Source organism: Centruroides sculpturatus, unplaced genomic scaffold (assembly GCF_000671375.1).
Source record: "Centruroides sculpturatus isolate CEXI.00-Female unplaced genomic scaffold, Cexi_2.0 scaffold1178, whole genome shotgun sequence".
Classification (NCBI taxonomy): Eukaryota; Metazoa; Arthropoda; class Arachnida; order Scorpiones; family Buthidae; genus Centruroides; species Centruroides sculpturatus.
Window position 1 is genome coordinate 149,776 of NW_019385365.1, and position 13,502 is coordinate 163,277.

The 13,502-nt window shown below is 40.5% G+C and overlaps 1 protein-coding gene across 5 annotated transcripts; it reads right to left on the minus strand.

The window, feature by feature from the left end:
• Positions 1-143: 143 nt before the first annotated feature.
• LOC111638166 (17-beta-hydroxysteroid dehydrogenase type 6-like) lies at positions 144-10,021 on the minus strand. Of its 5 annotated transcripts, none has more exons than XM_023383824.1 (6): positions 9,605-10,015; positions 7,628-7,886; positions 7,112-7,333; positions 6,873-7,055; positions 619-751; positions 144-542 (listed from the first exon to the last, which is right to left on the minus strand). In XM_023383824.1, the coding sequence occupies exons 1-6, from the start codon at positions 9,665-9,667 to the stop codon at positions 197-199; spliced, it is 1,206 nt and encodes a 401-aa protein (XP_023239592.1). In that variant the 5' UTR covers positions 9,668-10,015; the 3' UTR covers positions 144-196. The 5 variants fall into 5 exon arrangements, with proteins under 5 accessions (XP_023239592.1, XP_023239593.1, XP_023239594.1 ...); XM_023383825.1 differs by having other exon boundaries at positions 7,121-7,333; positions 9,605-10,007; XM_023383826.1 differs by lacking the exon at positions 9,605-10,015 and adding an exon at positions 8,214-8,294.
• Between the last annotated feature and the right edge of the window lie 3,481 nt (positions 10,022-13,502).

The window sequence follows — 13,502 nt, forward strand, 5'->3', positions numbered from 1 at the left end:
CCTCATTCGCGTGGGTGCTCAAATATGTACTCGTCATTATATATCCTCGCGTCCTTACCATCACGTTTTCTTGTACTTTCTAATTGTTAAAATAAAAAGGTTTAATATATTCGGAATAAAATATAATAACTTAATTTGTTTCGTAAAGTTTAAATTCAAATATCTTTTAATAAAAAGTAATTTCTCGCGCGGATAATTAAACGCTTTTATTAATACTCTCAAGAGGGGTATTGGGTTGTAAAATAAGGCAAAAGAGAATATCCATAACGGGAGTAGGCAAAATACTCATGAACCAAAACCTGATTAGATCTTTGATACCCGCGCATCTGTAAGTGTAGTTTGGATTTTCCACTAAAACGGCCTCTTGTAATGTTTCTATGACCTCTAAAATGTTCGTTCTGGCTGTCTGTTGCGCTTTTAACAGAGATTTTCTGAAAGCCTCGAAATAGTCTTGGCCGTAAGATTCCTTCACTATATCGGGTGTTTTCTGCCAGTTATTATCTAAACCTTTGTTAACTGCGTCTTCTGTGGTCATTCTCGTCCTGAAAAAGAATAAATCGTTGGCGGTAATCTGCATCTACTCGACGAAATGCTATTTATTATTTTACATTTTTTTACCTGTATAAACCCGGTTCCACTGTAATCACTTTCACTCCCCATTTCTTCATTTCTCTTCTTAACCCGTCGGCGAAGGAAACCATGGCGTGTTTGCTCATACTGTAACCGACGAAACCGGGATACGTAAAGTGCCCTATTAATAAAAGGATTTTCTTTATTTAGAATGTTACGTCTCGAAACGTACGCCAATGATATACGAAATTATCGGGTGTCCGGATTCGAATTCTCGTAATGTATTGGGGATAGGTCGAGCGATAATCTCTGCCTCTCACTGGCGTAGATCGATCCCACGGAAGGATATTACATCACATTAGCTTCGATAGTAACTAGAAACTAAAGCCATAATCTGAACCATCGCGGAACAAGAACAAGAACAAGATGGCGGATAGAAATGTCAGCGGAAGTTGTTAGCTGTATTCGAAAGTAATTAATTATTTGACTAACTCTATAAAGTTTTGTAAGTTTCTAAAAACTCATTTTGATTGTGGTAGTATAAGTGGAGTAAATATTAACACCTAACTAGAAGATAGTTTACCATAGAATGTTCTCCCGGATGGCACCACCTTGGCCTATCGTCCACGTGTTGCGTTGCGGTCTCCCATCAATCAAATCCAATCATTCTCAATACTAAAGAATTAAAATGACAATCTCGTAGAAATTTAAAGACTTTGGAAGACTTTGAAATACAGTAGAGCAGTGTTTTTCAACCTTCTTGAATACGCGACCCCTTTACAAGTTAAAAAATTCTGGCGACCCCCCATAGGGCCATATTAAGATTATATCAGTGATTTTAAAAACTATGAATTTAATTTTCTTTCTGTTGAGACAAATTATTGTTGATTAAAATGAAAATTTCGGAAGAATCGACAATAACTTAACACACATAAAGTATGAAACTTCTTTAATTATAATATTGGGCACAGGGAGCTGTTGACCTCTTTTTTAGGATCAGAATTTTCAGCTTCTACTTTTCTACTTTTTATTTCTTTTTGCAAATCAGCTCAACTATTTATCGGCTATCATTTTCTGGGGCGGGCCGTAATTCTTGCTGAAATTGTAGTTTTTTTTTTAATGAAGTGTAGGACCTACAAACACTTGTCTTTCTCTTTTACCCGCGACCCCCCTGGGGGTCGCGACCCACAGGTTGAAAAACACTGCAGTAGAGCATCGATTATCCGACCCCTTGATTAACCGTCACCTCGGTTAACCGACCGTTCTAGTCCGCAAATTCAAATGTCTGCTAGTGATGTGGCGCTACAATATTTGGCTATGTCTTGGTTACTTTAATATTATTTTTATGTGTTTTCACTGGCAACACTGGATCGACCATGAAAGGGAGCCAGTATTTAAACGAGGCTTAATTTTCTAATTTTTAACGATACAATAGCGACGATTATTATTTAAAAAAAAATTGATAGGCTTAACATGGAGGAAAATTCAACGCGAAGTAGGTTAATAGCGATATACTAATATACTAATTACATGGGATATAATAATATACTACACTAATAATGGATTTTTTCATACTTTTCGGTTATCCGACTTTTCAATTATCCGACCAACCCCAGTCCCCAATTGAGTCGGATAATCGATGCTCTACTGTATTTCATTATTTAGGCTATCCTCGCAGATATACCACATAAACTTACATCGAGTTATACCTTTCACAATCTGTCACCTAGACGTACGGTACAACAAATTATCTTTATTACTACGCACAGAAGACCAAGTGAAAATATACAGTATTATTGTTAATACTGTACATTTTCACTTGTTATAGACAAAAATTATTGTTACAAAAGTTAATACAAAAATTATTCATTTTACTTATAAAGTTGAGTGTACAATCTAATTAAATAATAGGTGATCACAATATAAAGGTCTTTTCGATTGGTTCATATACGCACATTTTTACGTATATTTGACGCCATTGTTCAGAAGTTTTCTTGTAAAACTGACATAATGACGTAAAATTGATTAAAAATGTACACTATTCCAACCAATCGAACAGGGCCTAAATCTTTTATGGTGTGTTCGACTGGTTGGGTTTTAACGAATGATTATAACACAACGTACGCAATTACAGATGATTTTATTTCTGATCACTCGTCTCTTTTTTTATTAATGTACCATTCTCCGAAGAAAAACTCTCAGAAAGGCCTCGTTTACGTAACGTAAACAAGAGGAGAAGAGAAAATGCCCGGAAAGAACTCAGCGCGTAGACGTTTAGAAACTCGCCGATACAAATGCAAAAGCTGAAAAGTTTAATGAAATATTACTGTATTATGTAAATAAACAACTACCAACATATACACAGAGAATATCGCGATCTAAACATAATAAACAATAGTGTTATCTGTTCCTTTTCGTCGAAGCTAAACAACTTATAAACACCAAAAGAGAATACCAAAAAAAAAAAAAAAATTAAAGATGAAAAAGAATATATTAGAGAATCTTCGGGACGATAATCAGGAACCTCAAGTGAAACTAAGTCGATCCTCCCACAAAATTAATTTTTTTCGCTAATAGAAAAAAATTCTTAAGACTTTTTATTAATAAAGCATCATTTTAATTTTGTTCAAAAATGTGGTGGAATCTATTAGAGTAATGGACCCACTCACGTAATCCACTTTATTGCCGTATTCGGCAGATTCCGAATCCCGAGTATCGCTGGAAGATCGATCTCTGGCCACCGAGTACTATCCAAAAGAGCCTTTATACAATAATAAATAAGGAAATTGAACAAAGTCAACGAGGTGTGGACCATCGGATCGGCAAAATTGGAAAATCAATGCGAAAATAAATAGAAATAATTAAATCTCTATGGCATCTTTTCCTACCCGACCCCATTAAATTCTAACAATTAAAAAGAAAATATTCCGTAATGAAAAAAGCGTGCATCTAAAGTATCTGATGTTGGAGCAACAAAATAATCGATCGTAATACCTCTGGCGGCATTAAGAGGAATTGGAGAAATTCGAATAACTTACGGAAGATCAGATCGAAGCACTGACATCCACGGTACAAAATGACGCGGTAGTTCGATATCGAATCATTCGTTGGGTATTAGGGGAGATGTTCGAGTGGCGTATTAAGCCAGCCGAAAGAATATCCTGCAGGATAAAGCGAATTGGAGTGACGAATTAATAACACCGCGTCGCTTCATTGCAAAACTTAGAAGGATTCGTCAGCATTCTTTTTTAAAATGATCATCGTTAAAAGTCCGTGGCTAATTACGTACGCGGCGTATAACGTAAGGACAGCCAGCTCCCGGAAAAACGAGTTTTGGAAGAACTAGAGATATTTAGAGGTCGTCAGTCCGTGTTATTTACGTCGCCGCGCGACAAACGTCGATTCGAATTTCGACAACAAACTTGTAGAAATTCTTTTCAATCTCAGAAAACGCGAAGAACAGGAAAAAAACGGAAGCGCGAACACGGGGACGATCGTTCTTCCGGTTCGTAACTTTTTATTATTTGACCAAGGTCGTTGGTCGAGCTTCGAATTTGTCCTTTAAGAAGAATGCGGCCAAATCCGAAACGAGTCCGAAAAACCAGGGAATCGGAAAATGTTTCGTAAACAAAATGTAAATTACTTCCCTAGAAATCGTGACCGGCAAATAAAATACAACAAAGAGGAAATTCCTTTTAAAGGACGAAATGGCTAAAATCGATGCGTGATTACGTACACTCGGATCATTACGTAAAGATAAGTTGCGTCAAAGAAAACGAGTTTTTATAAGACTAACGAAACTTCCGGTCTACTGCGGCGCAGGCATAAAACCTTACCGGGAAAGGAGAACGGATTAGAAATTCTCAAATAATTTGTATAAATATTAAAAAACTTTAAATAATTAATAATTTAAATGCATTTATGATAATTCTACCCCTACGATTCGGGTCCCGATTTATCCTTCGGTGTTTCGATCACGCTTCGAGGGGTGGTGTTTTCTTATCGATCGACCCTTTCGTCGTCGACTCGCTAAAATTCGAGACGAGGTGACATAATCCGACGAAAACCGAAAACTATTTCCGGCGCTACTTTCCGCTCTTTATCCGAAAAGTAGCATCGGAATGAATTCGAATCTTTTATATCCGGAGATCGAGGCCGTATCGGAGTATTGACGCCCTAATTTAATGTTAATTACAAAAAATTCTACGGGCTTTTCTTTCAACGGACTCGGTTTGGTGTCCCAAGGTCGGAGGCCCGGGGCACGTTCCCACCCTCGCCCCCTTAGTTACGTCTTTGCCGGACTAATCTTAGTCTCTAGGCCTATAAATATCTTCGGAGGCTATTATTATATTCTTAACGTCTTACAGTCCTAAACGTCACGATCGTCGCCCCGAGAATCGACCGACGCGCCTCTACATAATCACTATACGGTGGGGCCATCGTTACATTCGAGTTAAAGGTTTTATCTACGAATTGCGAAACATTCGATTCTAGTTCTCGCCTACGATAATTATAACCTATTTTCTCCTCTCCTAAATATTAAATCTGGGCGATAGGATTGACTTAACGTTTTGCGGATAAATTCTAATTTCTGGACGGGCAACGTCCTCCCAACAGGGGCCAACTCGAATTTTTCTGATTAACTCGTAATCGATTAATAATAAGTTATTTGACGATAATGCATCGTCGTCAATCAGCTATTGTTGATCGACGACGCAATAACGCATCGTATCTTATCGCTAATACGTAGGCTGTATTTTTTAAAATAAATTGATAAAGAAATTTTGAAATAGTTTTTTTACAGTTAATTACTACAGTTTATCAAAGAGTATTTTTGTTTACGGGTCCCTAAAAGAACGAGATTCTTCCCAGTTCGAACGACACTTACAGAAAGTGGCCGAGTATCGAATGAATGTATAACGCGCTTTTTGTTTCGCAACCTCTCCAACCAGACCGAATTCCACAACCGTACCGATGGCGGAGTTACCAACAAATTAGACTGGAAGAAGGGGAGGTGGCAAAAAATATTCCAAGGAACCGCCACCTGCCCGGATAAAAATGCGCTTTAATTATACCTTTCGTTCTGACCCGGTGAATATTTCGCAATTTACTTAGTTTGCCCCCCGCCGACTTTAGTGGCGCGCTTTCTAACGTCTGAGGGACGAAGTTTGTCGGGCGTGCGCGCTCCTTATTGCTCGGGACGGCCAATAAATGCCCGCATTTAATCTAAAAATGGCTCGTTTCCGAGGAGATTATCTAGAAGCGAGAAAATAAACAAAGAAAATAAAATATAGAAAGGTGGCGCGCGGAGCCATAAACTTCTCGGGGCACGAGGCGCTAAGCTCTCGAACGATCCTTTCTAATTAAAGATTCTAGAGAGTCCAAAGATGTATATATAAATATAATAAGAAAAAAACCCGATCATTTTCGGCAATCCGTCTAAACTCGACTCTTAGCGCTGCGAAATAAAAGATTAACATCGAATTAAACTGGGTCGTACGACGCGGTTTCGGCCCGTGAAAATCCTTAAGAAGTAAAAACGGGAGATGGAGAGTACCGTTTTTCTGGTACGGCAATTCCCCTCCAGAGAGTGTTAGAACGATTCTAAGTTATTATTTCTATATTCCACGCATCGATCGATACGATACAAACGAACAGACTCGGAGTAAAGACGGGAAGTAATCTTCGTTATATTTCGATAAACGACCAATAAATTATTTATCTTCGATTTAACCAGGTCAAATGATTTCTATAAACTCCGATTTAACGATCTTTCGACTATTTTTATAACCGTATAAAATGCGGAACGGAGTAATAAAACCGCGAAAATTAATTTACAACTTATTAAGTTTTACACGCAGTATTTAATTACTTGTAAAGTTACGACTTTTCTTAATTCCGAACGATTAAATTCGGTTTACTTTGAAATTCTCCACTCGATTCGTCTTTTAATTCTATAACTTAGACGAGGATAACCAGACGAAAAGTCCTAACTAAATAACTCGTAAACGAGAATAGCTCATCCGCCAGTCGTTACGTTGCGCGAATCTTCTCGTTACTTATATCAATATTTTTCTGTCTGTTTATGTGTGTGTGAAGGAATAAGCAGCCCGTATTACGCCAGGCTTCCATTAATAATAGTTTTCGTTAATTCGAACGCTTGGCCTATTTCTTCTATCCGCTAAACTGTGTTATTTCTCCGTAACCAAGGAGCGTAAGTAACTCGTCTGAGGCATCGCGTCTTTTCCGGAAGCGTAAAAGTTTGCCTAGGTTGAGATACGGGAAGCCTTCCCGAGTCTTACCTGCCACGCTGGTGACGAAAACGACTCTACCCTTGGATTTTCTCAGCAGCGGAAGGAAGGCCTTGGTGACGCGCACGTTTCCCAGAACGTTAACTTCTATCATTTCTCGAAAGGTCTGTATATCGCACCATTCGATTTCCGACAGAACAGATCTTCCCGCATTACATACCACGCCCCATAGAACTGAAACGAAAAGGCAGAGTTACGGAGGAGGCGGGCCTGGCGTCCGAGTAACTAACCTTTCGGACCTTTTCCGTTCAACGTGCGCTCCAACTCTCGAAAGGCGCGGTCTACGTCGTCGGCCCGGGTCACGTCCATTTTCAGCACCTTGAGCCTGGAACCGCAATCCTCCGACAGCTTCTTGGCCTCGCTACCGTCGGGATACAAGCAACCGGCATAAACGAAAACGCCGTCTTCGGTCAGACGTCTGGCCAGTTTGTTGCCGAATCCGGTGTCGCAACCTGTAAATTACGGAATAAAAAGAGCCAGAAGTCCGACGGGAAAATTTATAGTTTAAATTTCCACCAATGAAATTCGATCGCGTCCAAAAATGTCCCAGAAAAGGAACGTGCGGGCACGAAAGCCAGCACGTTCGTGTTTTTCTTATTCGCCGTCACTCCATGGGGACGAAAAGCCAACGGTAGGGTTAGGATCTTCCCTGCCTTTCGGATGAAAAATATCGTGGGAATTAAGAAAACGCGCAAAAGAGTGAGGGACCGAAGGCCTGCCGAATTCCGGAAGTAGAAAAGACCTACCAGTGATGAGGACGGCTTTATCTCCGACGTCCACTCGGGTCTTCTTGAAGTAGAAAAGAACGAATTGGGCCAGCAGGTGAGCCAGGTACAGGAAGAGGAGGACGCCGCCGATTCCGGACACGGCTCGAGACAGGAGAGGCAGGATGCGGCAAATAATTGCCAGCGCCGAAGCGGTACACAGATAACTCAGCGCGCGTTGGGACATCAGTTCTTCGTAGAGGGAGGCTCGGGGTGGTGCCTGGCACTTGACGGATTCGTCCTGAAAAAGAAAAGCCAAACAGCTGGAAGAGGTTCCGAAAAGAGGACGAAACTCGCCATACATTCGAATTTCTTTGGAGACCGATTAGAATTACCCGCTGGTAAAACGACTACACTCTTTCGTCACAAAAGACCTTTGACCCGAACGAAAGTAAAAAAAAAAATTGTAAAAAACCGACGGTACAGAGTTTCGGAGTCTAACGGAGTTGGATGTCGCGCGCCGTTCCGCGGTCTCCTCCCAGACCTTGAAGAAAACCAAATCCGATGCCTCGTCTTACGTCATTGCCGGATTTTAACCGGACGAAACTCTTCGTTCTCGCCCACTTACCTTCGACAGACAAACGAGAGTTTTGTCTGTTTGGAATAGCGAAGGAAAGAGAAGGTCTGCTTTGACTAAATTTTATATTTGTAGACGAATGTAATCGCAGACCTAGCAGAAACACGTGACAACCGTCATATAAAAGCTCAGGCACGAAAAGCGACGAGAAATTTAATTGGGCAGAAGACCGTAGCGTAGGCTACCTTTTCCTCCCGGTAAGCGACTTAGTAACGAAATCGAAACGAAACTAGGAAAAGAGCCATCCGCTAATTATTTCCATTCTGAAATATTTCAGCGGATGACTCTTTTCCTAGTGCCAATTATTATTGACGGACAGAAAAAATGCAAACCGATAAAGATTCTGTTCACGCACCGATTTCGTTTTTTCTACACTTCAGAACTTCCGTTTTGTAGATAATGGAGATTCGCAGGATGTCGGAATTTCCAGACAAACCATAAATTATATCCTATTTGACGTTATATTTGCGACTTTTTCGAATCTTACGGCTACCCGAAAGATTTTTAATAGGCCCGTTTCGAGTTCCGTAGTAAGACATTTTCGCCAATGGGAACCTCGACACTAAGACGAAAATATTTCTCTTCCGAAACTTCCATCGACGTTTCCACATTTTTCCATTTCTCCGCGGTAGGAATTCCGGAAAATCCTAGTCGCCAGTTCTTTTCCATTACGGAAAAAAGGCGACAAATCTTTTGATTTCGAGGGGGTCGGCGCTATTTGCGGGAAGCGGAAAGAACCGAAAAGAAACGTCTTTTTTGCAAATTGGCGAGAAGAATGTTTCAATCGTTCCGAAGTTAAGTCTATAGATTCTTCCCGAGTTCTCGATTAAGTCTTCCCTCCCGAGGGGTACCACCGAGAAGCCCTCTATCGATGTTCGCGAGAAGACGGAAAGCGACGCGAAAATTTCTCGCCAGTCGCCGAACTCCACACCCGATTTAAATATCGAGTAAATTATATTAACTTATAAATTACGTTTTTCGTTTTGCTTTTACCAAATCGCGTAACGGAAGACTTTATCGGCGGAAACGACAATCGACATTTATTAGCAATGGCGCTTAAACGAGGACAGAAACCAGTAACGAATGACGAGCGTAGAACACGGGGGTACGCGGTTCGAAGTAGCCGAAACTTTAAAAATTCGTTTCGAAACCGGAAGTGGAAGAAGCCAGGGGTATTTCGGACACTTTACCGTTCGTGGCCGCGTTCTGGCTATCGCTCGGTCGACCGAACTTATTCCTCTTACTCTCTACGCTAAAAAGGGGGGAAATGCGCGAGGAACGGGCCAACGAAAGCGACGTAACGGCGCGGCGTAAAGAAAACGTCGGGGTAGGGAAAGTGGACGGAAGGAGGGAGGGGAGAGAAGAGAAACGAGTTTACTTACCCTTCCGCTGAAAAGACGTAACAGCGGGCGTTTGGAGGCAGGACGGACGGAATCGACGGCCATTTTAAACCCGACGGGATCTCGGACGGAAAAGGTTAAAAGAAAAGGAAAGGCGCTTCCCGGAGGGGAAGAGCGCGACGTCGAACCTTATCTGCCAGCGATAAGCCGGGTGTCCGCGCAGCGTCCGTTGCAGCGATCTCTCTTATCGATTAACTACTTTCGTTTGTTTTTTCTTCGATCGTAAACGTCGTCGATGACTCGGGGCGGCGAAGAAGCGCGTAAACCTCTTTCGCAATCCCCGGCGGATACCGGACACCCGCCGTTCTCCTTGGAAACGATTCTTTCGTTACCGACTCGACGGTGCTTCCATCTGGTACGGAAACCCACAACTATCGGCGAAAGAGGCTCCTAATTACCCAAAATGCGCCTTCGACAAATAAGAGAAAAAGACTTTAGCCGTTTTAACCCATTGCGAGATGCGAAATATCCGTTTCCCCTCCGAGTAACTTGGCCGAACGGAACAAAAAGTGTTTTTCCCATCCGGAGAATTTCGTACTCCCGATTGGTTAAGAAGCGCACGCGACTACGATACGACGTAGTATATAATAAGCAGGAGGGGACGACGGAGATAAGCTCGAGCGCTCTATTAAATAGAGGTTTTTTCCTATAATTTAACAGGCCCGCATACTTAAAATTCCGTAAATATAACTTTAAAGCGTCGTTTAAAAAATCGACAAACGCAAGATGAAGCGCTTTATTTTTCCCCCTTTAGGCTCTAGGCCTAAATCCGCGCCAGAGGGATTTTTCCCCGACAGTCTATCAAATAATACAGTTGTACCAATTTACAAAAAAACAATTACACAACTACAGTATTGTTATAATACCGGTTGTTGCGAAAATATTTGAAAAATTTTCTAGGCGAGAATAAACGCCTTCCTTACGAAATAGGAAATTAATAGGTATTCGTTTGGATTTAGACGTTACTCTTTTACACCATAATTTAAAAGCCATTAGATCCCATTTAGCGCCGGCTATAAATTGCTCCGATGGCTTCCGCGCATTCGACTCGGTCGATTTACGGTCACCGAAACATCGACTTTATTTTAATGGGCTAATTGTCTATTTCGGCTACGCCATGGCATATTTGGAAAATAGCCAGTATTTTACAACGGGTGCGCAGAATATTTCCGGGACTCGAAATTATCCCAAAAATGATTGCGCGCTAGCGCCTAACCAGCGAACGAATGGATGGGAAACAAAAAGCCACGTTCCAATTTCACTTTTAAAACATCAATTTCCCCGTGTTTTGACGGATTTTTCCAATTAATGCGTATAGGCTTAGCCCAGATAATACTCTATTATATCGCGATGATTTCGCATCTATTGCCGCATTATTGTCTTTTCTACCACAAATTTTACCCCAGAGGTGATAAAAGTGTTATTCGCTACATCGAAATGGACGTCATTCGTCTTTAGCATTTCGTTTTTATCAAATCGATATAATGCTGGAACGGGACAAACTACTAAAAGGCGTCGGAGTGGCAGTTAAAAGCCAAAAATTTCTGAAGGTAGAAGAGAATTTTGAAGAGAATTTGCTACGGAAGATGATTCGTTCGAGAGCCAGAATGTGTACGAATGCTTACCAGGCCTATTTAATGAAGAGAGGGAGAATACCGATGGAACGGTTGGGCTTCGGCGCACAAATGACGAATGTTTCGAACCGAAAGAAATGTCCTTACCGACGAGGAGACACGATACTCCCGAAACGCGTATAGAATACTGAAATAAAGATGGGAAATAAAAGGCAAGCGTTGTCGTTGTTACGGAGCATCGATCCACACGAAAATAAAACGAAATTAATACAGTAGAGAATTACAATACGGTTTAATAAAACCGTTGAGCCGCACGATTTAGAGAACCGCGTACATCCTAATACATCGTTTGAAGAGAAAAAATGCCATAAAGTGAAACGCTTAAAAGATGAGGGCGTAATATTTCTCCCGTTTGATCTCTTTCGTTGTTGGTATAAATGTGTACGTTTTAATACATCAGATACTAGATTTTTTAATTAATTATATTAAAATGTTTGATGCAATACGTTTATGTAATTTGTGAAGCATTGCATTCAAATTTTCTCTTTAAAATCATTTACATTTTCGAGCGAAAATTTAATTATAGTAATCTGAAAACTAAAACAAAGACACACAGTTTTTAGTGTACTTTTTTTTATTTACTCTCAGTTTTAAGCATTTTTTTTTCATTGTCGTACACCGGAAACTTAGTCAGCCTCCGTTGCGCAATAAAGAAGGACCGCCGATGAAGGTGTGATCCTTCGTCTCGATAATGCGCGTGCAAAAATTGTCCGTCGAGACGTTTTATCTGAGAAATAATGCATCATTCTTCTTATAACTCTGATCTGGCCCGCTCGAGAAGGCTCTTAAAGGGCGAAGCCTCGGAGTGGAAAAAGACTTAAAGGAAGCCGAAGCGAAACGCGCGGGAATCGTTAAAACATAAAATTCAACAAGCCCACCAATTCCGTCGTTTCCAATTAAAAGTCTTACTATTTTCGAAGAGAAAGTGGCAAAATGACGTAATCGGTCCAATTTATAATCGAAGGCGATTATTGGATAAGAAGATTATTTTGTATAAGCCGCGTCCGAATTAAAACGGAAGGGTGCCATTTAACATAGTCCGCTTCCGGTCTTCTCCCTCCGAGAAACGCAATTTGTGCCCAATCGGACACAAATGCGCGTTTTACCGAAAATTATCTATAATTTATGTCATTAAAGGAGGATGCGTTTAGCGTCATAGCTGCGCGGATATCCGCCCAATTGCCTTACTTCCTAGTTTAATTCGGAAATATTATCTATTCGCACCATAAATAGTATCGTAAATTCATCTGGACGTCGTTCTTTGGATATTTCTAAAACGAAAGTGTTTTTCCCCAGGAATAGTGAAAAATGAAACGTAATCATCCCGTAATGCGTCGCCAGATGCGAGTGAACTTTTAGTCGACAGTTTATTCCCGGAAAAATTTTATAGGCGACTCGACCTTTCTAATTGCCGCGGCCCCCCGATAAAAGAATAAAGGGAAGCAAAATCGCGGAAGAAGAGAGTAACTACTGTACTTCAAATAGTTCATCTTTCGAATAAAATTGACAAGGTTATTTTTCCCGCTATTATAAATAATTAACAGCTCGGCGATAGGCAAGTGGCCAAAAAATGACTCCCCAAAGAGGATTACATTTTCCGACTCGGGACCCGCGTGTGTGGAGCGCGCGATTTTGTTCACCCGCTTTGAAGTTTAATAACTCTTACGCCTTAAGTCGAAAATTTCAAATTTTCCTAAATATATTTTTAATGGTCATAAAATTATTACAATTAAGATATTTTATTTTATCATCGAATTATGATGATTACTTCATTCGGTATTTTGACACCCGATCAGTCAAAACTTCCTAACTTAACACGCCGTTCGGGGATACTTAGAACATTTTCGGCTTCGCCATTTCAGTTAATTAGTTTTCATGGTTTTCCGCGTTACTTTAAAGAAAAATTTTTTGGTAGCTTCTACGTCTTTAAGTTCTTTTCCCCATAATAGAAATTCTGCTATTTTGCTGGCCAGCATTAAGATATCTATAAGATGATGGTAGTCCTTTTTAATTTTAACAACATTAAACGTAATATCCTACGAGTAATAAAAGTTACTTATAATTACAGTACTGTACTTACGAGCTACTTTTAATTATTCGAGTATTTTAAATTTTTGAGTTAGCCACCTTTGGGTTCTTCCGAATCCGCTACCGTGTGGTTTTTAAACTTGCCGAATTTTTTGCTTCGATCGGATAAAGCTACTTTAAAAGTTAATGATTCTAGCAAAGAATTCTGCGCACTTTTA